Source organism: Aulostomus chinensis, chromosome 3, assembly GCF_037954235.1.
Source record: "Aulostomus chinensis isolate RoL2024-O1b breed Wild chromosome 3, RoL_Achi_v1.0, whole genome shotgun sequence".
Taxonomy (NCBI): domain Eukaryota; kingdom Metazoa; phylum Chordata; class Actinopteri; order Syngnathiformes; family Aulostomidae; genus Aulostomus; species Aulostomus chinensis.
Window position 1 is genome coordinate 216,010 of NC_141322.1, and position 24,440 is coordinate 240,449.

The window sequence follows — 24,440 nt, forward strand, 5'->3', positions numbered from 1 at the left end:
AAGCAGATGAGTTCGTAACACTTATGAGGACAGGAGGACAGAAGGAGAAGCCCAGTGCATCATTCGAGATCCCCACCAGTCCAGGCCTATGGGAGCAGAGTTAGAGGGCGGGGATAACTTGAGCCCCCCAAACTGTCAGCCTTATTCTACGATTGTACAGTTTCATTTAACGGACCATTTTGTCCAAAGCGTCGTACATCACAAGCAAGAAATTAGACTGGAATGTGAAACCTTACTAAGTAGAGAAAGTGCTTTAAGATTGATTGCCCGCAGGTGCTGCCATCTAGTGGCAGAAGCAACAGGTTTGGGGTTTCTTTCTTAATATAATGTAACCACAACTGACCACAGCCAGTAATTCAACATCAACAATATCTTCAACATTCAATATTGTCAGTGCTGAGTGTTCACTCAGAGCCGGTCATAGACCTCCAGACTCGTTCTTCCCCGAAGGACAAAGAGGAGGAGGCTCAGGTTTGAGTGTCTTGGTGTTCCCTGAACAGTTGAGTCTTTATCCACTTGAGTAAATCTAATTTTCATCTTTTAACTCCCTAATTGCTCAAATGCTGATATATTATGTGAAGGCTGTCAACAGTTCCAACACAACAACACGTACAGATTGTTCATCAATAGAAAACTCTTTAATGTGTCAAACTGCTGCTGTTACATGCTGATCAAAAACGTTGACAACAAAGGCGCCATCTACTGTTGGCTCTATTGAAATAAATCAATCAAATACACTTGCAGTTGGCTGTCAATTATTACATTTCCCCTACAGTATAGCAGAGTGGACAAAGCTGTAGTTCAAGCTGGTTCCAGGGCTCAGTGGCTGTCAGACGCCACACTGAGCTCATCACACCACTTCTTATACGCTCTGCACAGGATTTCATGAGATGTGCTGTTAAAAATATCTGCGAGGAAAGAAACAGAAGAAAAGACGTAAAATTACAACTCACGTAACAAAACAAAAACCTTGTGGTCGCATTCCAACCCTTAGTCGTTGTATGTCAGTACTCAGTACTTCATGTTTAGACGAGCACTTATGATTTGTACCTGCTTGTCCAAGACCAACAGGCAGCGGCATGCGGACCAGGCCACCAGAGTGCTTGAGCCTGTCCTGCAGAGACTTCTGTATGAGCTCCATGGTGCAGGATTGATGCCACACAGGCAGCTCCAGGCCTACCATGCAGCTGAGGATCCTCTGCTTCTCCTCCTCCGTCAGAAGCCCTCTCTCCTGGGACACGTACACCATGTAAGACATGTCAATGTTCACCGCCTCTCCATGCAGCAGAGATGGAAGAACTTTCTGTCAGGAAGACAGTGAGACAGTAGTTGTGCATCCAATTAATGACAAAGTGACTTTTTTACAAACAGTGGAAATGTGACAAAAAAGAAAAAAACTCATCAGTGTGTTTCAGTCCGTTCAATCATATATTTGGAGCTAATTAAACAGGCAGTGCTGACAGAAACTGGTGGTAAGGCAGTGTTACAAACAGCTGATGCACAGTAGTAGAAGAGGTCATGTCCGATTGTATCAGCCATGTTGCTGCTGTCCAGACATGAAGGAAAACTTTGGGAAAAGTTGGTCGCAAAGATGCCAGCAGCAGAAACAGCTGATCGTCATCTGAGTTTAAGAGTCAGAGCTTGTTTGTCTCCAATTTGGCACATTTACTCTTTTTCTTTTTAGGAAACACAAATGTCACCTCAAGGGAGCATAAAACCATTTTTGTGAAACTGAGGGTGATTTTACTTTATTTTACAGTTTCCATCAACTTTTTCTCATGCGATACATTGACAGAAAGGAGTGCCGTGTTGGACTGCAAATGTCGTTACCATCTCTAATGCTGGGCTGATGAGGTGGCCAAAGTCCACAAGTCTGTTTAAGTCATCCTCCCAGAGGTTAGGAGCAAGCTCCTCCAGCATGGTTGTGATGGCGATGCGAGTCGACTGGGACGCCACCTGTAAGCAATTGCAGCCACTCCTGTCAGCCTGGAATTTAGTATCCAACAGCAAACGACCGTGTTTCTCCAGAAGCTCAAAGAGGCCTCTGTGCTTCATCAAGGCCATCTGCCAAGGCAAAGACAAAGACACCCGTAAGAAGCTCTAATATTCACTGGACAAAAGCAATAATATGAATATGGTTATGAGGGCTTGAACTTACCTTCAACATCTCTGCCAGGCCGTTGGAGATGTGTCGCCTGGGAACACTCTGTATGAAGGCCAGGTCAAGAAAGGCAGCGGCTGGTGGGATGTAGGAACCCAGCTTGTTCTTGCAACTAGCAAAGTTAACCCCATTCTTGGCCCCCACGCTGGCATCAATGTAGGAGAGCAGTGTGGTTGGGACCCTGATGTAAGGAGTGCGCCTCCTGTAGAGTGAAGCCGCCAGGCCAACGATGTCCAGACACACTCCTCCCCCAATGGCAATGATGGGCTCTGTGCGGCGGTCGAGGGAGAAGCTGTCGATCTCCTCCAGGATCTTCATGACCATTTCCATGGATTTGTTCTCCTCAGTGGTGGGTAGAGCCAAGATCTTGTAGAGGACATTGTGCGCCTCTAAATATTCAGCCAGCTGGGCTCCATAGGTTTTGTTGACCTCCTGGTCAACAACCACAAAGCGCCTAAGAGGCAGGTTTGTTTTTTTAATGTCCTCCAGCTGATGGGGGTCGGTGATGTGGCCCAACAGTAGTGTGTCATTGGTCGGGTCCAGCAAACCCAAGGTCTCAACTACCTGGTATGTCAAGATGATGGGGCTGACCACGGTCCAGGTAGTGCCCTTCTCCCCAGTGCTTTCATAGCTGCCAGAGAGCACGGAAAGATGTGTGTGCAGTTAAAGTTCAAAGGGAGTTCTTAGTTTGTGAGAAAAATCCACAACACAATCAACTGGAGCACAACTGTGATCCCTGCTGGGATCTCTTCTTGTTAGAACGGTGCAGACTTGGTCTGGCTTCATAAACATACGTAGGGTGGATCTTAATGTTAGAAACACACTCAAAGTCTGAATTAAACAATAGTTGAAGTTTGTAAAAACTTGGACTAAACAGCAGCTCTTATCTCGGTGCCTGGAGAGCTGCGCTGCCTTGACCTCAGCACAGCTGATATGTCAGAGCCTCATCACGCCGAGCTGATTAAAGGACATCTGACATTCTTGCCTTGTTTTGGCTGGAGAAGCAAATCTGGGCTCTTCTCTGCATTTCTCTTCTCACATCCCTCAAGTCCCAACATTAAGACAAAAACTCTTACATTTGACTGAGATGAACCTCCCTTGAAACAGAGGATCATGAGGAAACATTCAAATGACATTCTTTTTAAAAAGGCTTCAGAGTAGATTGAATTATTGAAAATAGTCAGAGAAAAGGGTTTGTTGTGTTTTTGAACTCTCCTGTCTGCATGTCATGCACTGCAATGCGCTGCACTTTCGCAATAATGGGACCCGGTTATACCCTGTGGCAGTTACAGTTACTCACAGGCTGGAGATTTGAACATGTACTTTAAATAGTTAAATAGCTAAACAGCAACTTCACATTGGCCAGAAATTCCTGGAACATGAGAAAAAGAATTCTGTTTTCACAAATCATAGAGGCTACAGATTTTGTCAGTAAGTTTCAGTCGGACAGAATATTTCTACATTTGTTGCTGTACAAGCAATTAAATACTGAGGCGAGAATCCTCGGTCAGTCTCCATGAGTCAGAGCATTTCGAACATACATCATTTCAAACACACGCATGTGACATGAGATTATTGAGGGAAGAACATTCTGACACTCACATCTTTGCGGCAGACACACAGTCAACTGAGTCCTTATTGACCTTCTTCGACACTCTGCTCATCCACGCACCTTCAACCCGGACTAAACTAAACTCGGTTTTCTCATCTTTGCTACTGTGGTCCTCAAGTTGAACTGGTCCCATTATGCTTATTGGTATAAACAGAGATTTTCCCAGCACCTCTTGAGTATTTAAATGATCCCCTGAAGTGAAGGAGGGGCATCTACTTTGACGACCTCACATGTCCTGACATGCCAAAGGAAATGTGTGAGATAACTCCTGATTCAGGATCAGCACGTGGGACTGTTACCAAACGCCATTAACACCTCAGTCTGGTGGAACCAAGGGGAAACGTGGTGTAACCGAGTTATCGCAACTTCTACCAACGGGGTTCAGATAAATGTTGGTTCTACAAGTGGAAACACGCATGCACACACGCACGCATGCACACACGCACTGAGCCGACCTGAGCACACTTACATTACCACCGCGCTGCACACAGAGGCTAACACGACGCTGTGCCCAGTGGAGTCTCCAGTTCTCGGCAGCTTGATCCTGGAGCAGAGGGGCTTCTCCCCTCAGCTTAATGAAACTACTGAGCTGAGGCCCGCCTCCTCCGGCGAAGCAGGAGCATGAGTCTCGTGGCCTGGATGAGGGGACACTCAGATCCACACCTGCCTCTGTCTGTGAGGCAACAGAAAAACCTTAAATCACAACTTCGTTTGTTTCCTTCAACAACGGAGGATTTGTTTTCCCATTTAGTGTTAATCACAAACACTTCCCAGTATGGGGCGCACATACACACACACACACACACACACACTCACACACACTAATACAAGTGTTGCAGATGAACAAACATTCAGCACTAACCTTTCTAGAGTTGATTTTGACTAATTTAACCTGGTAGGCTACTTTGGGTTGTAGTGGGCAGGGAAAAAATGCTGTATCCTAATTTTACTTTTTTCTGTTGCTGTTCTTTTTCCTCGGGTTCCTCACGAATTCCTCCGAAAAACGTCTGACAACTCAATTTAGATGTTAATGACAAAAAGTTCATTGAAGTGCTATCAGCTAATGTTTTGATTCTTTAATTCTACAATCAACTGATTATTCTTTGTTAGCATTCCCAACCTTACATGCAAATTGGTAATGTAGTTTAATACTTTTACTAGTAACATATAACTAATAAACTAACAGTATATCAGTGTGTTTAACTGCTGTCAAAGTGCACCTAAACTCAAATGCAGGTTTATAACTTGTTAGCTTGAAACATGCACATTCAGTCGCTGCATAGAAAGAAAGTAATGCACCTAAGCTTACTTCCTTTACAATTACGCACTTAAAATGTACATTTATCAATAATTAAGTGTTAAGAACAACCAATACACATCAGTGGCATTAGAATACCATGGTATGCAGTATAGACAAAAATTACTGAGGAAATATACGTCAGCACATCTAACAAGAGCTCCAAGTGAGTTCCGTGGCCCCCCTGGGGAGACGAGGATGACCGTGGAGAGGAGCGTTCCTCGCTGCTCCGTGTTTTCAGAGTGGGAGCAGCTGCTGGGCCACAGCCTTTCTGCCACTAGACAATACGACCTTCATGACAATGTTGAAGAAAAATACTGATAAAAGCAGAAATGTGAACTAAACATCCTGTGACCTGGTTCCGCCGAAGGCCTCTGGCTCTAACGTCACACAGGGAACTGGCTATTCCAGATGCTGACAGCTGTACGGTCAAGACCTGCTATATTAACAACCACTATGTGGCGTGAATTACAGAGTTTTCACCCTCAACCCTACAAACTCTGTTTGATCTGTAAATCCACTTCAATCGTCCAAATAAACACCTTCACTTGGGACCAGTTACTCATTTACTCTCAAAATCTCCCGAATATTTGACCCGTGCTCATCACTAGAGCCCACGTGATGCCCTCAAGGGGCCACTGTTGTCTTCCAAACAGTCCAAAGCCCAAAAAGGCTTCATTTATTGTCATCAAAGGCAAAGAAGCAGAGAACCCTCACGTGAAGAGTCCTGCACCAAGAGATGATTGATAACCAGTCAACCGAGTTATTGGCAGTTTACTGTCTGATCGATCAGTAGTGAAGTATTCAGCTGTGACACTGCGGACCGTTGCTTGTCTGGAGCAGGAGGGGCGATGCCTGACCCCGTCCAGCAGGCACCGGACGACAACTCCCTGCGCTGACGAAGGAAAAACAACCGGCGCGGTAGGAAGACCACGCCGGGACTCTGACGTCCAGCTACCGAAGCAGCAGCAGAGCTCCAGCAGTGGACCAACGGAACCAAGTTCTCATCAGTTCCAGGTGCTGTTACAGCGCTCATCGCGCCGGCCTTCTCTTCCGGGTTCTGAGGACGAAAAATACAGAAAAAAAAAAACGACAAATGACTGAAACTGCAAATTCGGACTCGTGCGTTCAGGGTCCGAGGGTTGGAACATCTGGACTGCAGGGGAGATCAGACACAGAGGTTCTGGTTTAGGGACATTTTGGTTTTTATTTCTAAAAAGTGTTTATCATCATAGTGAACACGAATGAAATACGAATGAGGACGTGTGACGTGACACGCCCGCGGCTGACAGCAACACCTGCTCTCCTCACGGGGAGCACGTGCGGGCGCCGGTTGGATAACAGCACCGTCTCCTGTTGTGCAAACTGTCTGTTACCTCATCTCGTCTCATCCCTGACATAAGCGCTCCTGCACCTCCAGCCGCTCCAAGTGCCCAGCTGCCGCCACGCCCAAGACCATGTCTGCAGACAAAGGTAAGACGGCGCCTCTTCACCCGGTCCAGCTGCTCCAAGCCCGGGCCGCGCTCATGAGACTCACGGGGAGGCAGCAGGTTTCGTTCAACTAGCGCGCGTGTGCGTGTCTGTCTGTCTGTCTGTCTGTCGACGCTTTAACATCAAACCAACGTGCGACTTTCAGCATTTGGTCCGCCGTCAGTTTTCACACCGAGTTTTTTTTCTGAATGGAATGAATTTTCCCTGAATGTGACTGACGAGTTTTCCAGGGTTTTCGTTTAATTTCACTCTGAAGAACAGGCAGGTCAAACCACGTGGGAATCTTGATCGTTAACGTGTCCTGGCACATACCTGTTTCATTTCACTGGGGATGGAGGCAAAAAGTCTCCATCACGATGATGCATTAAATGATTGTTGTCAATTGTATAGAAGAAGTATAACATTTACCCCGAAAAATGAACGTCACATGATGGCCAGCGAACGTATCGCGTGAATTCCAGCAGGGTCCGACAATGAGGTGTTTAACTTTGACTCGGAGCCAGTGAGCAGAAGTGGTCCAGGAGACTTACCTGAAACATGTCAAGACCAGCAAAGAGTCAGGAAGTCTCAGAGTCCATGGGTTTTCAGTCATACACCTGAAATAAGGTGTGGAAGTGGTGACTACAGGTTTGTTATTTTTTGCCAGGAGAAAAGATACTTTGTTCCAGATGATAGCGGTTTGCTTATTTATGGCTGTAGGTCAAGAGAGAAAACAGTAAAGTAGGACACAAAATACACACAATACAGGTGTGTGTCAAGTCACATGGCATTTTATACCTGCACCTCCACCCACACATATGTAACACAGAAATTCAGCATAAGCAGCTTTGAATGTTAGAGATGGAAAACTAAACCATTGTTGGCTGATGTTTCAAGGATTTCTTCAGTGGATCAAAATATACCAGTAAGTATCAGAGTGTTGATCATATTTATACTTCAAACATGGTCAAAGTTGTGCTCGTTTGTTTCAGATTATCTTGAAACATGTAAGTGACAAACTTTTGTCCACCACAGAACTCATTTTCACCAATAATCTAAACGGGCTTCTTTGTTTGAGTTCTAAAAACCTGGGTTGCTAACAAGAGTCTAAAGGAGCCGACAGAGGTTCTGGAGGTCATTAAAGTCATCAGGGGGAACACAAGAAGCCTGAACCCTAGTGGTGGTGACCTTGAAGCCATGTGACACTGGTGTAGCTCCTTTATTGGCTAACAATAGCTTTGTTTCATTAGGACCTGAGCCTGAAGAACCTTCAGGCTCAGGTCCTATCATGTTTGCTCAGCAGAGCAACACATTAGCAGCACTACAAACACTACAAACACCCACTAGCCAGTGTCCCAGTCCCCCCCCCCCCCCCCCCCAACACCATAAATTATTAGGGCCTGAGCCTGAAGAATGTTTGCTCCACACACTCGCCACTTCAAATGTTAATGTGACCCCCTAAACACGCTCAAACTCACCAAATTTGGTACACACATCAGGTGTAGCGAAAAATTCGACAATTAAAAAAAATAAGAAGCGCTCTACTCAATAGCGCAACCTACATACACAAAAAACTACGCCACGGCCTGGAGGAATGTCCTACAGACATGGGACCAACACCATTTTATTCGTCTCGTCAAGACGGACAAATCGTACACAGACACCCCTGACCTCACTCCAACAGGACGTCCACAAATTGGACACGAATGTCCAGTTTTGGACAATTTTGCGCCCCGAACAAACGCTATCTTTTCCTAGGGAGATGGCTATATGCTATCGCTTCCAAAACTTCATACATGACACTCCAAACTCTGCTAATTAAAAGTTATTAAAAGTTTTATATAGCGCCAACGGTTTGGGTTTTATAAGCCCTCAAAGTGGGGGAGACACGTTTCACGCTTACAATGGAAGCCTATGGGGAGACGGTGTCCACTGCATTCCTGACAAAAACCCCTCCAAGAACATGGTGTTCTGTGTCCCTCTGGACCAGCGTATGCTGACTTCTTCCTCTTGTCCCACTCCAGTTCTGGTGCTCCTCCTCTCTCTCCACTCTAGCACAGATCAGAGACAGAGCAGTGGGGGAGGGGTTCTTAAAGGGCCAGCTCTCAGCTCTGCTCTCACTGTAGCACAGATCAAAGACAGAGCAGTGGGGGAGGGGTTCTTAAAGGGCCAGCTCTCAGCTCTGCTCTCCACTCTAGCACAGATCAGAGACAGAGCAGTGGGGGAGGGGTTCTTAAAGGGCCAGCTCTCAGCTCTGCTCTCCACTCTAGCACAGATCAGAGACAGAGCAGTGGGGGAGGGGTTCTTAAAGGGCCAGCTCTCAGCTCTGCTCTCCACTCTAGCACAGATCAGAGACAGAGCAGTGGGGGAGGGGTTCTTAAAGGGCCAGCTCTCAGCTCTGCTCTCCACTCTAGCACAGATCAGAGACAGAGCAGTGGGGGAGGGGTTCTTAAAGGGCCAGCTCTCAGCTCTGCTCTCCACTCTAGCACAGATCAGAGACAGAGCAGTGGGGGAGGGGTTCTTAAAGGGCCAGCTCTCAGCTCTGCTCTCACTCTCTGATCAGACTCAGGCTTCTAACTCCTCAACTACAAGGCGTCCACACTGGACCAGGACACCCTGGGGTTCAGGCCAGGGCTCAGGCCCTCACAACGCTGCTTGCAGCTTGAATTACATACATTTTTGTTATCTGTCTGAAATGTTCCATCAACGTCATTAATTGCCCTCATCAGCTCAGAGAGGCGCACAGCCAGAGGACGTATGGATGTGCTGTGATATTATTAAACTGAAGCTGCAGCACAGTCTTCTCCTCCTCCACCAGTTCCAGACACTCCAATGGAGGTTCTTGTGAGTATTCTAAGGAGCGCCAAGGAGATGGCTGCAACAAGTGCTGATGTCCCAGCGGAACTGGCGAGCTGCCTGCAGGAGGCGCTGGATATTGCCAGTGGTCTTGATGACTACTTGGAGAAAATGACCACAAAGGAAAGCGAACCCCTGGCAGAACTTTTCAAGTATGACTTAAAGTCCTATGCAAACTAGCTGAAATTTTTAATAAAAAGGACCAATGTTGTTATTGTATGTGTGTTTGTGTGTGTGTGTGCACGCATGTAGGAAAACAATCTCTCATGATTGGGACCAAGCACACAAGGAGGGCAAGACCATGTTCCGTCTTCCCAAAGAGTGCATCACAGGCCACGTGGAAGGTTAGCTGTCAGCTACTGACTGGTTGTGCTTCCTTGTGTGCTGTGTAGTGATGGGAGCTGTCTCGTGCTGTTTGTACCTGGCAGGCCAGACCCTGAAGATGCTTGTTCACATGAGTCAAGCTAAGAGGATCCTAGAAATCGGTATGTTCACTGGCTACGGCGCTCTGTCCATGGCTGAAGGGCTGCCGGAGGACGGCTGTGTCATTGCCTGTGAGTTGGAGCCTTACCTCAGAGAGTTTGCTCAGCCCATTTTTGACAAGTCTCCACACGGCAAGAAGATTATTGTGAAGACAGGACCTGCAATGGATACTCTGAAGGTGTGAGTCCAGGATCCAGACTGTCAAAGATCCTTCAAAAAAGTGATGTGGACACTTCCTTTTTAACACGTTTTACAGTTTGCAGCGTGAGAAGCTTTGTGTAATCAGACCAGGTAATCAGCAAACCCTCTAGAAAACTGTCCTGAGGGTTTTGTTTTGTTTTCTTTTAGGAATTGGCTGAAGCTGGTGAGCAGTTTGACATGGTCTTCATTGATGCTGATAAGAACAATTACATCAACTACTACAACTTCATCCTTGACAACAATCTACTGAGATTGCGAGGTGTTATATGTGTAGATAACTCACTCTTTAAAGCCCAAGTTTATCTGAAAGACACCAGTGACGAGAACGGCCTGGCTCTGCGACGGTTCAACCAGTTTGTCTCTGATGATCCGCGTGTGGAGCAGGTCAGTTTCACACCAGCACCCTGATTCTGCTGCATGGGTCTGGCAGTTGTTGTTTTCTATGTTAACTCTGTTGTTACTGTTTTCAAGGCCATCATCCCTCTTAGAGACGGCATCAGTGTTATTCGCCGGGTGTCTGTGGCGTCTAAGGGGACAAGCATGCAGGTACTAGGCAGTGATTCCAGTAATCTAACAGCACTGATGGTCCCATGAGCTGCTTCAACTCTTACCTTGTTTAGTTTGGTTGAAATGATCTCTGGTCTGTGTCCCCTTTCGGCGTAGTTCACCCCAACTAAACAAGTGGGCAGAGACCTTGTTGATGATGAGAATGTAATCCAACTTTGGTGCAACCCAACTGCCAGTGTAATTCTCGGGTTTGCACCTTACAGGCTCCTTAACCAACGGTACTTTGCATCATACCTGTGTTCAAACATTGGCTGTCCCAAATTTAACGTAAATGTCTGTTGCAGCTCATGGATGAACTGAAGCGATAGTAGTCAAAGGTCAAGGTCACAGGCTCTGGTGTCAGATCATCCAAAATCTAGGAGCCTACACTGCTCACATAGCAGCACACAGGAAATGTAGAAGAAAAATGCCCCAGTCCTGAACCCTGAACTGAATGTCTTGTTACCGCATGTCTGAAACACAGTGGAAGTTCTCATGCCCCTTGTTCTGGTTTGCTCAGATTATTTTTTTTGTGTGAGGAAACAAACTGTACCAAGGAGTAGATGCACAAAGCTGATGGACTCGTCAGCTGATGTACACTAGAGCAACTGAACCATAGGTGAGAAAGCAGCCCACATGATATTGTCTGGTATAATTGTCTTCTTTACATGAGCAGAGTAAAATAATGGATGACAAGGTCTTCCGTGGGGTCCAGGGGCGCCCCATCCTGGACCGCATGCGCCTGGATGGAAAGGTGGCCTACGTGACAGGGGCTGGGCAGGGCATTGGCCGAGGCTTCGCTCATGCTCTGGGTGAGGCAGGTGCCAAGGTGGCCGTGGTTGACCTGGACGGAGTTAAAGCTGAGACAGTGGCTCAGGAGCTCCTTCTGAAAGGTAATGGGCATAAAATGGTCTCAAGTTTGTTTAATGTGTTCTGATCCCACCAGGGTCTTGACTCAGCCACTTATACCAGATTCCATGACACGACTGTTAAAATGCGAACGCTGCTACCATGACTGGCTCTGAGTCTCTAGGGTTGCACCTCCATGCATTTCTACACAGATGCAATACTGTTAACTTCAACAGGCTGTGTAAGGGGGGCTGGAGCTCCAGTCACAGGTCTGCAGTATGCTTGGGGGTCCTGCATATTTTCAGGTTACAATTTATTTATTAAAATTTCAGTAAATAATGAAAAATGCAAAGAAAACACAATGCAATAATTTACAAATGTTATAAACGCTTATCTTAATCACTCTAGAACATAGAGAACATATCAAATATTAAAAGTGAGAAATTTTACAAATTCATAAATTGTAGCTCATTTTGAATTAGATGGCAGCAACACATCTCAAAAGAGTTGGGATGAGCTTGGCCAAAGGCTGGAAGAGAAAGTTATACTGAAAAAAAAAGCTTTGGGTGAAATCTGGAGAAACCTCTGTGCACAAAGGACAAGGGTCCTCGGGTGGCACTGCATTAACGGGCCAGATTCTGGCCAGGGACTCAGGAAAACATCAGGAAATCATGGTCACTTACACACAGGCAGATCGAATGAAATAGAATCTACATCATGAAACACCAGCAGGTCAAAGGAGGGAGGCTCTAGACCTGCTCTACTAGGAAGGAGGCTCTAGACCTGCTCTATTAGGAGGGAGATCCTACACCTGCTCGACTAGGAAGGAGGTTGTACTCCTGATCTATTAGGAGGGAGGTTCTAGTCCTGATGTACTTGGAGGGGAGGTTCAAAACCTGGTTTTCTTGGAGAGAGGTCCTACACCTTCTTGACTAGGAGGGAGGTTCTATTCCTGATGTACTAGGAGGGAGGTTCTACTCCTGATGTACTAGGAGGGAGGATCTACTCCTGATCTACTAGGAGGGAGATTCTACACCTGCTTTACTAGGAGGGAGGATCTACTCCTGATCTACTAGGAGGGAGGTTCTACTCCTCATTACTGGGAGGGAGGTTCTACTCCTGCTCTACTAGGAGGGAGGTTCTTGTCCTGATCTACTAGGAGGGAGGTTTTAGTCCTGATCTACTTGAAGGGAGTTCTACACCTGCTCTACTGGGAGGGAAGTTCTAGTCCTGATCTACTTGGAGGGAGGTCCTACACTTGGTCGACTAGGAGGGAGGTAATACTCCTGATCTACTAGGAGGAAGGTTCTTGTCCTGATCTTCTAGGAAGGAGGTTCTTGTCCTGATCTACTAGGAGGGAGATCCTACACCTGCTCGACTGGGAGGGAGGTTCTACTCCTGATCTAAGAGGAGGGAGGTTCTAGTCCTGATGTAATTGGAGGGAGTTTCTATTTCTGATGTACTAGGAGGGAGGTTCTTCTTCTGATGTACTAGGAGGGAGGTTCTACTCCTGATGTACTAGGAGGGAGGTCCTACACCTGCTCGACTAGGAGGGACATTCTAGTCCTGATCTACTTGAGGGGAGGTTCTACACCTGCTCTTGTCGGAGGGAAGTCCTACTCCTGATCTACTAGGAGGGAGGTTCTACTCCTCATTACTGGGAGGGAGGTTCTACTCCTGCTCTACTAGGAGGGAGGTTCTTGTCCTGATCTACTTGGAGGGAAATTCTAGTCCTGATCTCCTAGCAGGGAGGTTTTAGTCCTGATCTACTTGAAGGGAGGTCCTACACTTGGTCGACTAGGAGGGAGGTTATACTCATGATCTACTTGGAGGGAGGATCTAGGCCTGATCTACCAGGAGGACCTTTCTCGACCTGATCCACCAGGAAGGGAGGGTCTACCCCTGCTCTACTAGGAGGGAGATTTTAGTCCTTATCTTCTTGGAGGGTTGTTCTAGTCCTCATCTTCTAGGAGGGAGGTTCTAGTCCTGATCTAATAGGAGGGAGGTTCTAGTCCTGATCTACTAGGAGGGAGGTTCTCGTCCTGATCTACTAGGAGGGAGGTTCTAAACCTGCTCTACTAGGAGAGACATTCTTCTCCTGATCTACAAGGAGGGAGGATCTACTCCTGATCTACTAGGAGGGAGATTCTACACTTGAACTACTAGGAGGGACGTTCTATTCCTGATCTACAAGTAGGGAGATCCTACACCTGCTCAACTAGGAGGGAGGTTCTACTCCTGATCTACTAGGAGGGAGGTTCTACACCTGCTCTACTAGGAGAGACGTTCTTCTCCTGATCTACTAGGAGGGAGGTTCTAGTCCTGATCTACTAGGAGGGAGGTCCTACACCTGCTGGACTAGGAAGGAAGTTCTAGTCCTGATCTACTTGGAGGGAGGTTCTAGTCCTGATCTCCTGGGAGGGAGGTCCTACACCTGCTTGACAAGGAGGGAGGTTCTAGTTTTGATCTACCTGGAGGGAAATTCTAGTCCTGATCTACAATGAGGGAGGATCTCGTCCTGATCTAGTAAGAGGGAGCTTCTAGTCCTGATCTACTAGGAGGGAGGATCTCCTCCTGATCTACTAGGAGGGAGGATCTCCTCCTGATCTACTAGGAGGGAGGATCTCCTCCTGATCTACTAGGAGGGAGGATCTCCTCCTGATCTACTAGGAGGGAGGATCTCCTCCTGATCTACTAGGAGGGAGGTCCTACTCCTGATCTACCAGGAGGAAGTTTCTAGACCTGATCTATCAGGAAAGGAGGTTCTACCCCATCTCTACTTGGGAGGGTCTTGTCCTGATCTACTAGGAAGGATGTCCTTCACCCACTCGACTCGGAGGGAGGTCCTAGGTCTGCTGCTAGGAGGGAGGTTCTAGACCTGCTCTGCTCGGAGGGAGTTTCTAGACCTGCTCTGCTCGGAGGGAGTTTCTAGACCGGCTCTGTTAGGAGGAAGGTTCTCGTCCTACTCTGCTGGAAGGGAGGTTCTAGACCGGCTCTGCTGGGAGGGAGGTTCTAGACCTGCTCTGCTGGGAGGGAGGTTCTAGACCGGCTCTGCTAGGAGGGAGGTTCTAGACCGGCTCTGCGAGGGGGAGGTTCTCGACCGGCTCTTCTAGGACAGAGGCAGCAGTGACTGATGGAGGGATTTGTGCAGGACTCGATCGATGTAAACATGATGCAGAACTGCTTCCTCAGTTTTCGGCTTGGCCTCCATCTGTTTGAGCTTTGGCCACAGAAAACGCCAGAGGTGTTGCTTCTGTGGGTGGTCGAGCTTTCATCTACATTCAAAGTCACAGCACAGATTTCGTATTGACCATTCTTCTGAACGTGTTCTCCCACTTCAACCAGTTTTTTTCTGATTGGTGAATCTCCCCATCTTTGCTCCTGAGAGACTCTTTTATACCCTATCATGGTATAAACTTGTTACCATTTAACCAAATTATTTCAAAAATATTCCTCCACCTGGTTATTTCTGAAAAGTTCCTTCTTTGTGGCGCCTGTCCCAACTTTTTTGAGACCTGTTGCTGCCAGCAGATTTAAAAGAAGCTCATATTTTATTCGTAGCATTTCTAACTTCTAACATGGGTTATTTTGTCTGTTTTATTGTGATTAAGATAAGGGTTTGTGAGTTTTGTGAACCATTGGATTCCATTTTATTTTCATCTCACACAATGTCATACTTTTGGGGATTTGAGATTTCATACAGCTGTAATAGTTTTATGAGAACACCACATTCACTGAAGAAATTCCGTCGTTCCCGGTGTGAGGGACATGTTCATGGCTGGCGGATGCTGTTGTATCACAGTCAGCACACAAATGTGTTTAACAGCACCTCGAAGTGTAGAGGATGAAACTGCTCACTCCAATGTCGTTCTGTAATAATCTTGATATTATTACAGGCAATGCTTTTTTCAAATCCTCAACACTGATTCTGTTGCCGTGTCAAGCGATCCCCATGGAGACCACGTCAGTGATTGTGTTGTCTTCTGTTTTTGGTGGAATGATGCAGCTGCCTGCTTTATAGCAGCTGTGGGTTTGGAAGCCAGTCAAATAATTTGCCTAGCAGTGATAGCACCAACTGGTTCCAGTGTTCAGCATCGAGTTACTGTGTCTAGAAGATTACGGCTTTCAGCTGAAGGAAAAAATATGGTGCAGTCATTTGTTTGTCTGCCAGCAGAGGGCAGCCCACTACAGGATAAACCTCTTCCACTCAGCCTGCGCATGAGACTGATGGAGAGGAAACAGAACTCCATGTCAAAAGTAGTATGATGTGACATTATGTTGTCATTCATTCGAAGGCTTTTTTTTTGTCACATTGTACATTTGTATGTACTTCGGGTTGTATAAAATACCTTTCCAAAGACTCGTGTCACAATCAAAGAGGAAATAGCAGGACTGTGTTCTCACAACGCACAGGTATCAACTCCATCGCCATCACTGCTGACATCAGCAGGCCGGACCATGTCCAGAGGATGATTGACACCATTGTGTCCAGGTGGGGAGCGATCCATATCGCCTGTAACAATGCTGGCATCAACATGAACTCAGCCAGCGAGGACACCAGTCTCGAGGAGTGGGACCAAACTTTTGACATCAACTTGAGGGGGACATTCATGTGCTGCCAGGTGTGTGTCACCTGCATATCTGCCACTCTGTGTGGGGGAGTCGGAGCTGGGACACTGTGTTCATGTCAGAAATTTAAATCGGACCTCAGGCTCAGCTTTCCCTCTCTCATGTAGTACAAAAAACATGTCAGTAAAGAGGAATTACAATTAGAAGATAATTAATTAAAACATATGTGTTCCACTTGGATTATCTACAAAGATTTGTTTTCCCACAGTAGGTTTTAGAATATTAGTCAGAGGAGGAAAGTGAGAACATGCAGTTGGCAAAAAGAGTTTCCTGTTGTTGTAAAATATCGCAGCGACGCTTGACGCACGACTGAGATACGGCGCTTTGGAAACTAGAATTATTTCACAGCCTGTCAGTGCTATGAATCAAAGGTAGAAGAGGGCCAATTTAAATCATTAGCAGGGTTTTCTTTTTATAGACAGATCAGCTTTGTAATGAGAAAATGTTGAAATCCGACATTAATTGAAACATTTCGTTTCAACAGACCCAGAAGTATCACAGCAGGTATAAATGAGTCATTTCCAGTCGTGCAGTTTATATCTCACATTACAAAAGACAAATCTGTTGACTAGTTACAAATGTGGGAAGAGAGAATCAGTTTGACATGTGATGTTTCTTCATGTCACTAGTTAAACTCTGTTTTTCTCATATTAGTTCTGAACCAGCTGCTGTCGGATGTCTATATTTATGCCCTGCCAGGCCTCGCTGCAGCTTTGAAATCTAGTCAAGTAGACCGAATGTTGTTAAAGTGCTGTTCCTGTCTCCAAGGATAAACCACATGTTTTTGTGTTGATCTGTGCTCAGGCTTTTGGTAGCGTGTCAGCGCTATAATAAGGTGTTTAGTGTGTCTCTCTTCCCCTGAATCCTTGCCTTAGGCAGCAGGTAGAGTGATGCTGCAGCAAGGATACGGCAAGATTATCAACACAGCCTCCATGGCCAGTCTAATAGGTGAGTGATGATTCTATTCCCCACCTTCTCTCTGGAGCCCAGCCATGTCTGCTTTTAATCTCTCCATTTGGCGTGGAGTGTCGGGGGGGTTAACGCACTTCCCTATTGTACAGCTATGTGCAGGAGTACTCGTTACAGCAAATATTTCTATCAACAGACAGAAAATAATCAGGCGTGAGTTTAGATTATCGCAGCTGCCAGGATGAAAAGCTTCAGTGTCTTAAAATGTTTATTAGACAACTTTGACAGGATTAGCCAGCTTTTTAAAAGGAGACTATCCAGTTACAGGAGGAAACACTAAGTCTTGTGATTGCATCTCACCGAGGCACTTTTGCATCATAATAAACATCCCCTCAGTGCCGAGCTGCTTGGAGGATGTGGAGGTCCAACTTGGGAAGGGAGGGTTCCTGTGCAGCGGCGAAACCCCAGCCAGTGCCAGGGGCCTTGTTGGAATAGAGGAAGACACTTTTTGAGTTTAGCCAGAGTCGAGTAAAAAACATAAGCTGTGCAACTCAGGGTAGTACCATTCCTCCTCCAACAGGTTCTTCCAGAGGAGCTGCAACACTTCATCAGCAGTATAGTCAAACAGCCATATGGGCCCCGGTCCCGACTGCAGGGCCAATCTGTAAAACAGGAGCATGCTGGTAAATAGAGGCCAACATAAAAAAATGATCAATTACTCACATTACGCACAGTCCTCCAGGAATTTCCTTTATTGGTCTGGACATCTGTTTTAATATTGTCATAATGTGTAATCAGATGGGACCTGTTCTCGCCAAGTGGAAGCCCAAAAAGCAGCTATAAACGCCCAATTAAAATGCACAATGACAGCTTTTTGTCCATCTGCCGAATAAAATGTGTCCACTAAACCCACCTACACACACACACACACACACACACACACACACACACACTCTCTCTCTCTCTCTCTCTCTCTCTCTCTCTCTCTCTCTCTCTCTCTCTCTCTCTCTCTCTCTCTCTCTCTCTCTCTCTCTCTCTCTCTCTCTCTCTCTCTCTCTCTCTCTCTCTCTCTCTCTCTCTCTCTCTCTCTCTCTCTCTCTCTCTCTCTCCCCCCCCCCCCAAACCATCTTCCTCTATTTTACTGAATGATAGCAAGAAACTCAAAGGACGCTCAGCCAGGAAATCTCCACGCTGACCTGTACGGGGGATTAGTGGCGCCATCACACTCACACCTGCATACTAATATACATGACTACAGCAGTGCCATTCTGGGGAAAAGTGTGTGCATCATTTGAACTCCTTATCTTCTCAGAATTCCAAATGTAAAAGGCGTTCCTGATAAAGAGCATGTTTCCTCCCACTTCAAATGGGCAATAAGTAGCAGGGTGAATGCTAAGGAGGGCTTTAGAGAATGCTCTTCTTCTACCTCCTTTTACCTTCTCTGGGGATTACTGCTCTTAAAGACGGCAAAAACATCAATGCAGGTTTATTTAAAGGATGAAGGCCTTTTCTCAATGGTATTTTGGGGCTGTATCATCAGGTCTGAGTGCGGATTAGTGCTGTTAGGCATTTTGAGCTGTGTTTCCTGTCCTGATAAATCGGATTTCACCTTCAATCTGTGTGTAAGCCCGGGGCTCTGCTCCTCCTCGCTTGCTCCTCCGAGGTCCTAGCCTACCCTTATCCAGCCCAGCCCATCCTTACCTTCCCCTGCTATCTAACCGTACTCCCCACAATCCAGTCCACCTCACTTTCAGCTACACTGCTGCGGTTCCACCTTTTACATCTCATTTCCTCAGCAGTTTCCAACTTAAAACCTCTTTCCCTGCACATTTTCTCGCAAGTAAAATCATGCTGGACCTGTCGGCCACTCTCCCCAGGACCGGCCCGAGCCTCTGCAGCTGGCTGGTATTCATCATCCCTGTCTCACACTGAAGCCATTTGGCAGTCAGATCGGCGGGTGACGAGGTTAACTACTAAAGTTGTATGTAACTTGGAGCCTTGCTTGTGATGATTAATCAACGAGCAGAGAATGAGCTCCTGTTCCGGCATCCATGCAGCGTGCAGCATCTGTGATGGTCAGGCAAACAAATGGCTCCCTGCCTTTGTTGCTGAGGACGGAGTCTAACTGGACATTAGAAGCTATCAATTTTACATGGCTGCATCCACAGAGGCCCCGGCGACTCATGGAAGAGCTTTGATGTGTCCGCAAGAAATATCGGCATCGGCTGTGTTATAAGATGTTGGCAGCTTTATGAGAAAGGAGCATTGTTTTATTTCTTTGTTCAAAAGATGTGAACTTAGCTGTCTTTATTTAGCTATGTTGAGGCCATTCTGATTTTCTTGTACTCCCCTATCCTGCAGTCCCCCATCCTCAGAAGCAGCTGTCCTACAACACCTCCAAGGCCGGGGGTGGTCAAACTGACTCAGACGCTGGGCACTGAATGGGTTGGCAGAGGAGTGGGCGTCAACTGCATCTCACCGTGAGTGCCGTCAACCCTCCGCCTGTTTGATAACATCGTGAGCTGCAACTCACCAGGCACAGACATTCCTATTTGCCTTCATATGGAGAACCTCTTTTGAAAACGATGCACCAATTGAAGTCCTCGACCAATGAATCGGTGCTTAATTAGATGACGTCTTGAGGGATCAATCAACCAAACATTTGCTCATCTTCTATTCAGTTAGGGAATCAAATTTACAACCTTACTTACTCCAAGTGTCGGCAAAACAGTGTTTTGTTTGCATCTGTTAGTCTGTGAAGCTGTTTGTGTGTGTGTGTGTGTGTGTGTTGGAGAGAGAGAGAGAGAGAGAGAGAGAGAGAGAGAAGTGGTGTGTCCCTTGGCCCAAAACCACCAAACAAGTCCCCGCCAGGCCCAGGAACAAAGCCCAACACATGCTCTGCTTTATTTATCAGAGGCTTGTTTGCTAATTTTTAATTTGCAAAGACGCAATTCTCTTTCCCTCACTAACCGCGCGTCTCAATGGGCAGCTGATTTCTTTGAAGTGACAGTCGGTAAATATGCATAAAAAAGGGGACACAATTAGCGCTCATGAGGTTGACTGGAGCCTGATTCCATTGGCAACTTTAGCCGCCCAGCAGTGATAAGCTGCATTATCTAGAAAATTGGCCGAGGGAAAACAGTAGCGCTGATTGCCAGGAAAGGTTCCAGATAACAGGGCAGCTGAAGAGAAATATAATTGAGGTGGAATATGTTAACCAAGGTGTCAGGCGCTCCTTGGAAGTCATTTAGCCAGATGTAGGAATTCCATATCAAGGCAGAGGAATACATGGAACAATGATTCCAGTCTCACAGCTTTCAGCTATGTGAGTGTGTGTGAGACGCACGTGTTGACACATTTATTTAAATGCCTGCTCTTCTGTGTCCTCGCAGCCTATAAACATTTGTACTTGGTAAATGATCCTTGTTCCTTGAAGATATCCAGGTTCACATGTCGTGTTTGTGACGGATGCAGCCATTCGTCCTTTAATGTGCGGCGTGCTGTTCGTACCGAATGTGTAATGGAGTCCTAGATGGCAAAAGCTGCTCGTAATTTCACTGCCACTAATCAACACTGAGAGGTTTGAAGCCTGAACAGAGGAACCTGTGTCATACCCAGTGCCACCAGTCCCCCAGTAAACATCATCAAATGCACCCTGCCTTTTCTTAGGAGGATAATTGGGTTTATTTTTGTCACCAAAAGTGGTGGCTCTGAGACAATGCTGTCACATCTGGCTCTGAACTGTGCTGCTGTCTGATTTCCCTCCCATTCTCCCTCCCTCTTGCTGTCGTTCCTTTCAGGGGGATTGTTGACACCCCTCTCATCCACTCGGAGAGTCTGAGGCCTCTGGTGCAGCGCTGGCTGTCAGATATCCCTGCTGGAAGACTGGCTCAAGTGACAGACCTGCAAGCTGCAGTGGTCTACTTGGCATCTGACGCCTCCGACTACATGACAGGGCATAACTTAGTCATAGAGGGTGGGCAAAGTCTGTGGTAGATGTGGGGTGGGGGTGGATATGAAGGGATGAGAACTGTTTTCTCTTCTCACCCTTTTCCTCACGTCCAGTGGCTCGAAGAGGGATGTCTGCCTCCTCCTTGGATTATATCTGAGTGTATAGGTGTCGTATGTAGTCTCGCAGTGGACGCCTGCTCATGTGCCTGAGAAATATCTGAACTCCAGAAGGAGAAAAGGAGGCCCCTCAAAGTGTCTCTGGGCCATGTTTGGTAGGCACTGGCTGTTGGGTACCTTAATAAACTGGAATGTTAAAACTGCGGTCTTGAGCTCATCTTTAATGTGACAGAATTTCACATCAGTCTATGATTCAGATTTAAAATGGTATTTGATTGATTGTTTTTTTTTTCCAACACAAATGTTTCCTTTTTCTTTCCAGTTGCCATTCCCAAGTAAGGTTGTCACTGATTGAGACCCGGCAGTAGACACAAGTTTAAAGTTTAGTTTTATCGGGAGAAAACGGGATATTGATATTGTCTGTACTACGAAATCAACTAACCCCAATGACAGGACAGCTGACTCGTCACAACGGCCGATTCCTTGAGTCAACGTGATGCTGAAATAAGAAACGTGGTTATGTAAGACAATGTAACTACAAGATCCGGCTTGAAAACCGAAAACTGCTCCTTCTCAGCTTCTGTAGTTTAGGATTCACATCTCATTCACAGTTGAATCACATTTATTTTTGATTTTAAGCATAAATCTAAATGTGTTGCTACCATTTACAAGAATGGTGGTTCATTAGGTAGAAAGACGTACCACATCCACAGTTGATGCGTGTTCTCAGCTCAGACGCTGGCTGATTGTGCCGCTGTATTCATCTCGACTCCCGCAGGTCTGGTGCACGGCAGCCTGCCTCTCTCCAGCTTAGTCTTGCCAAACGCTCCCTAAAGTGGTGCTTGTGTGCACCATCTTAATCGCTCCATTAACTGTTTGTGTGCTGGAAAACAATACTTAAAGGAGAGGTCAGCTGAGGACGTGACCCTAGTCACTGCAATTATATGAAAAGTAGTGGCCAATTAGCCCTCTGCAATGTGACTCTGTTGCTGTTTATGAGCAACTTCTCAGTCGTAGTGACCGTTCTCTGATTTACATAATTGGAGGATTGGCCATTAATGGGAACGGCGCGCGAGAGGATCCCATTAAGATATGAGAGAGATCTGATCATCTCCTCTGCTCCGTCTGCTATTTATCTCCAGCTGCATTGGCACATGAGAAACTATTGTGATTCTTATCCTCACATTTTATAGTGAAATATTGAACTTTGCTATGACGTCAGTTTGCTGTCTCACCACTGAGGGGCAGTATAAAGGCAGCACGATACAGAAGGCCACAGTGACCACAAGAGGCCACTACGTTATTTGCCATCTTCTAAAGGTAATAACTTTGATCTATTTGGGCAGATAAGGATTAAACAAGAAGACCTCACCTATTCTGGTGTGCAAACACAGAAAAACGTATAAATGTTCAATGAAATTAGGTTTGATGGTGGACAGTTACATTTCAAATGCATTAAAAATGTAATTCGTCACTTGTCAGATTGAAGCAGTTGCTAAATTCAGAGGCGATGAAGTGCAAATATGATCTTTGTAAAGTGCAGCATCCGTCTGCATTTGCCAACTGAACGTGGACTTAAGACAAGCAGGATTTCACTTATCAGCTTCATCATTTTCCTTTGATAATTTTACACGTTGAATAAAGTTGAGACATGTGACGCAGTTAGTTTTGATGGCAAATAAAGAGACTGTTGCATCCCCAAGTCTACCAGGAGGGATTCAAACGGACCCTTGCAGTGCTGTCAAACACTCGAAACCAAAGCTGCTGTCACCCACAGCGGCTCGCTTTCATCATGTAGAGCCAAAGTCTAAACTGTTGTTTCGCAGCATGTTAAACTCTTTCGAAACCCTCTTGGAAAGGTCTTCTCTTACTTTACAATTGCTGTTGAAAGAGCTGGAACACGAACTTGAGCAGCATCGTATCACCTTGAACACCACAGCATGCTTCAGGAGCTCCAAGTGATCTTGAATCCATTACTTCTGACCCCTTTTGCCACCGTTACACTCCTGAGTGGAGTCCTGTTGTACATTATTGTACATGGGATTGTTGTGTGAAACGGACCCTTGTGACCAAACACTTAAAATAAACTGTGATTCATGTTTACGTCTGTCATGGCAGGCAACCTTCTACAGCAAGCGTGTTCGGAGGGAGACTGGAAGAGCGGCTGAACAGTGCGGTGGTGTTGAGCAGGCCAGAGGACCCAAGGCTCTGTGGATCAAACATTAACATCTGAAAGTATCAATGCACCTTTATTGATGGGTTAGAGGGTCGGGTTATGTAGTCAGTCAGTGGAGTGTTTGAAGATGAAATGTTACCCTTCTTAAAGTGTGTGCGGCCCTGTGATGCTATCATCAAACGTGCGTGCAGCAGCAGGAGGGAACATCAACAGTTGGCTTCTTATAAGGCTCAGGGTGTCATGTGAGCTCAGCAGTCCAATGATCCTGCAGCAATGCATGACATGATGGCCTATCTGGTGGAATCATTTCTTTCTAACTACACTTTGCTGTTTCACTTTTCACTGTTTAAAATCCATTCAATTGATCAAAAGGATGACAATTTTGGCAGGTTTTCATTTCTTCTTCGTCTGCTATCACATGTTCTTGTTATTTTACGTCCTCATTCTGTTCTTATCTGCTAAAGTTTTAATTAGGCCAAGTTGTGACTTAGTCTTTGTCTGTAAAAATGTCACTATGTTATTCGATGAAAATTGATCTGGGATTTCTTTGTGTGGCGGCCTGGTGGAGCAGTGGTCCTCCCTGTGGCCCCCCAGCAAGAAGGTTGTGGGTGGAGCCCCGGCTGCAGCACAGGGTCTTTCTGGGTGAGTCTCCATGTTCTCCCTGTTCCTGCTGGGTTCTCTCTGGTACTCCAGCTTCCTCCACAGTCCAAAGACATCAAGAGGGACCAGGTTAATCCAGACTCTAAATTGACCGTAGGCGTGGCTGGGAGAGCCAATGGTTGTCTGTCTCTATGTGTTGGCCCTGCCATGGACTGGTGACCTGTCCAGGGGGAAGGCTGCTGGGATAGGCTCCACCCCCACCACCCTGAACAGGAAGAGAGGGGGAACATGGATGGATGGATTTCTTTGTGTTGAGCCTCAACATGCCTCTCCAGATTTATTATGATTATTTATGATTAATTGATAATTGTTAGGTTTAGTCGTGATACAGCTGATGAAATCTGAAAAAAATCACACCAATATTTTTATTCTATTGTTTTTTTTTATCAATGAAATTAACACTAAAATAATATTGACAATATTTATTCTAGCTGATACTAGCAGAGTGATGTGATGCATCTAGTGTGGTCTGCAGACCGAGCCATTGCATATTGAGATGTCTGCAACTTCCTGCAACAGCAGC

At 46.2% G+C, this 24,440-nt stretch overlaps 2 protein-coding genes across 4 annotated transcripts; one reads left to right on the plus strand and one right to left on the minus strand.

The window, feature by feature from the left end:
* Positions 1-642: 642 nt before the first annotated feature.
* eevs (2-epi-5-epi-valiolone synthase) lies at positions 643-7,307 on the minus strand. Of its 3 annotated transcripts, none has more exons than XM_086197152.1 (5): positions 7,092-7,307; positions 2,159-2,792; positions 1,831-2,064; positions 1,051-1,303; positions 643-908 (listed from the first exon to the last, which is right to left on the minus strand). In XM_086197152.1, exons 1-5 carry the CDS (start codon positions 7,151-7,153, stop codon positions 820-822), a joined length of 1,272 nt encoding a protein of 423 aa, XP_086053278.1. In that variant the 5' UTR covers positions 7,154-7,307; the 3' UTR covers positions 643-819. The 3 variants fall into 3 exon arrangements, with proteins under 3 accessions (XP_086053278.1, XP_086053270.1, XP_086053261.1); XM_086197144.1 differs by lacking the exon at positions 7,092-7,307 and adding an exon at positions 3,764-4,190 and having other exon boundaries at positions 1,051-1,231; XM_086197135.1 differs by lacking the exon at positions 7,092-7,307 and adding an exon at positions 3,764-4,170.
* LOC147267330 (uncharacterized) lies at positions 5,792-21,278 on the plus strand. The gene is given in 12 exon segments (XM_086197123.1): positions 5,792-6,543; positions 9,359-9,548; positions 9,649-9,740; positions 9,825-10,057; positions 10,228-10,464; positions 10,552-10,626; positions 11,303-11,519; positions 15,889-16,097; positions 16,980-17,052; positions 19,375-19,418; positions 19,420-19,493; positions 20,814-21,278. Coding segments are annotated over 12 exon segments (1,656 nt in total). The 5' UTR covers positions 5,792-6,527; the 3' UTR covers positions 21,010-21,278.
* Positions 21,279-24,440: the final 3,162 nt, after the last annotated feature.

What these genes read in the sequence shown, in the direction of transcription:
- eevs (XM_086197135.1), bottom strand. Translation starts at nt 3,906, where the DNA reads ATGGGACCAGTTCAACTTGAGGACCACAGTAGCAAAGATGAGAAAACC. An exon ending in GCCTGGCAGAGATGTTGAAG is followed by an intron (nt 2,065 to 2,158) that starts GTAAGTTCAAGC and finishes TTGCCTTGGCAG; the next exon opens with ATGGCCTTGATGAAGCACAG. An exon ending in TGTTGGTCTTGGACAAGCAG is followed by an intron (nt 909 to 1,050) that starts GTACAAATCATA and finishes CTTTCCTCGCAG; the next exon opens with ATATTTTTAACAGCACATCT.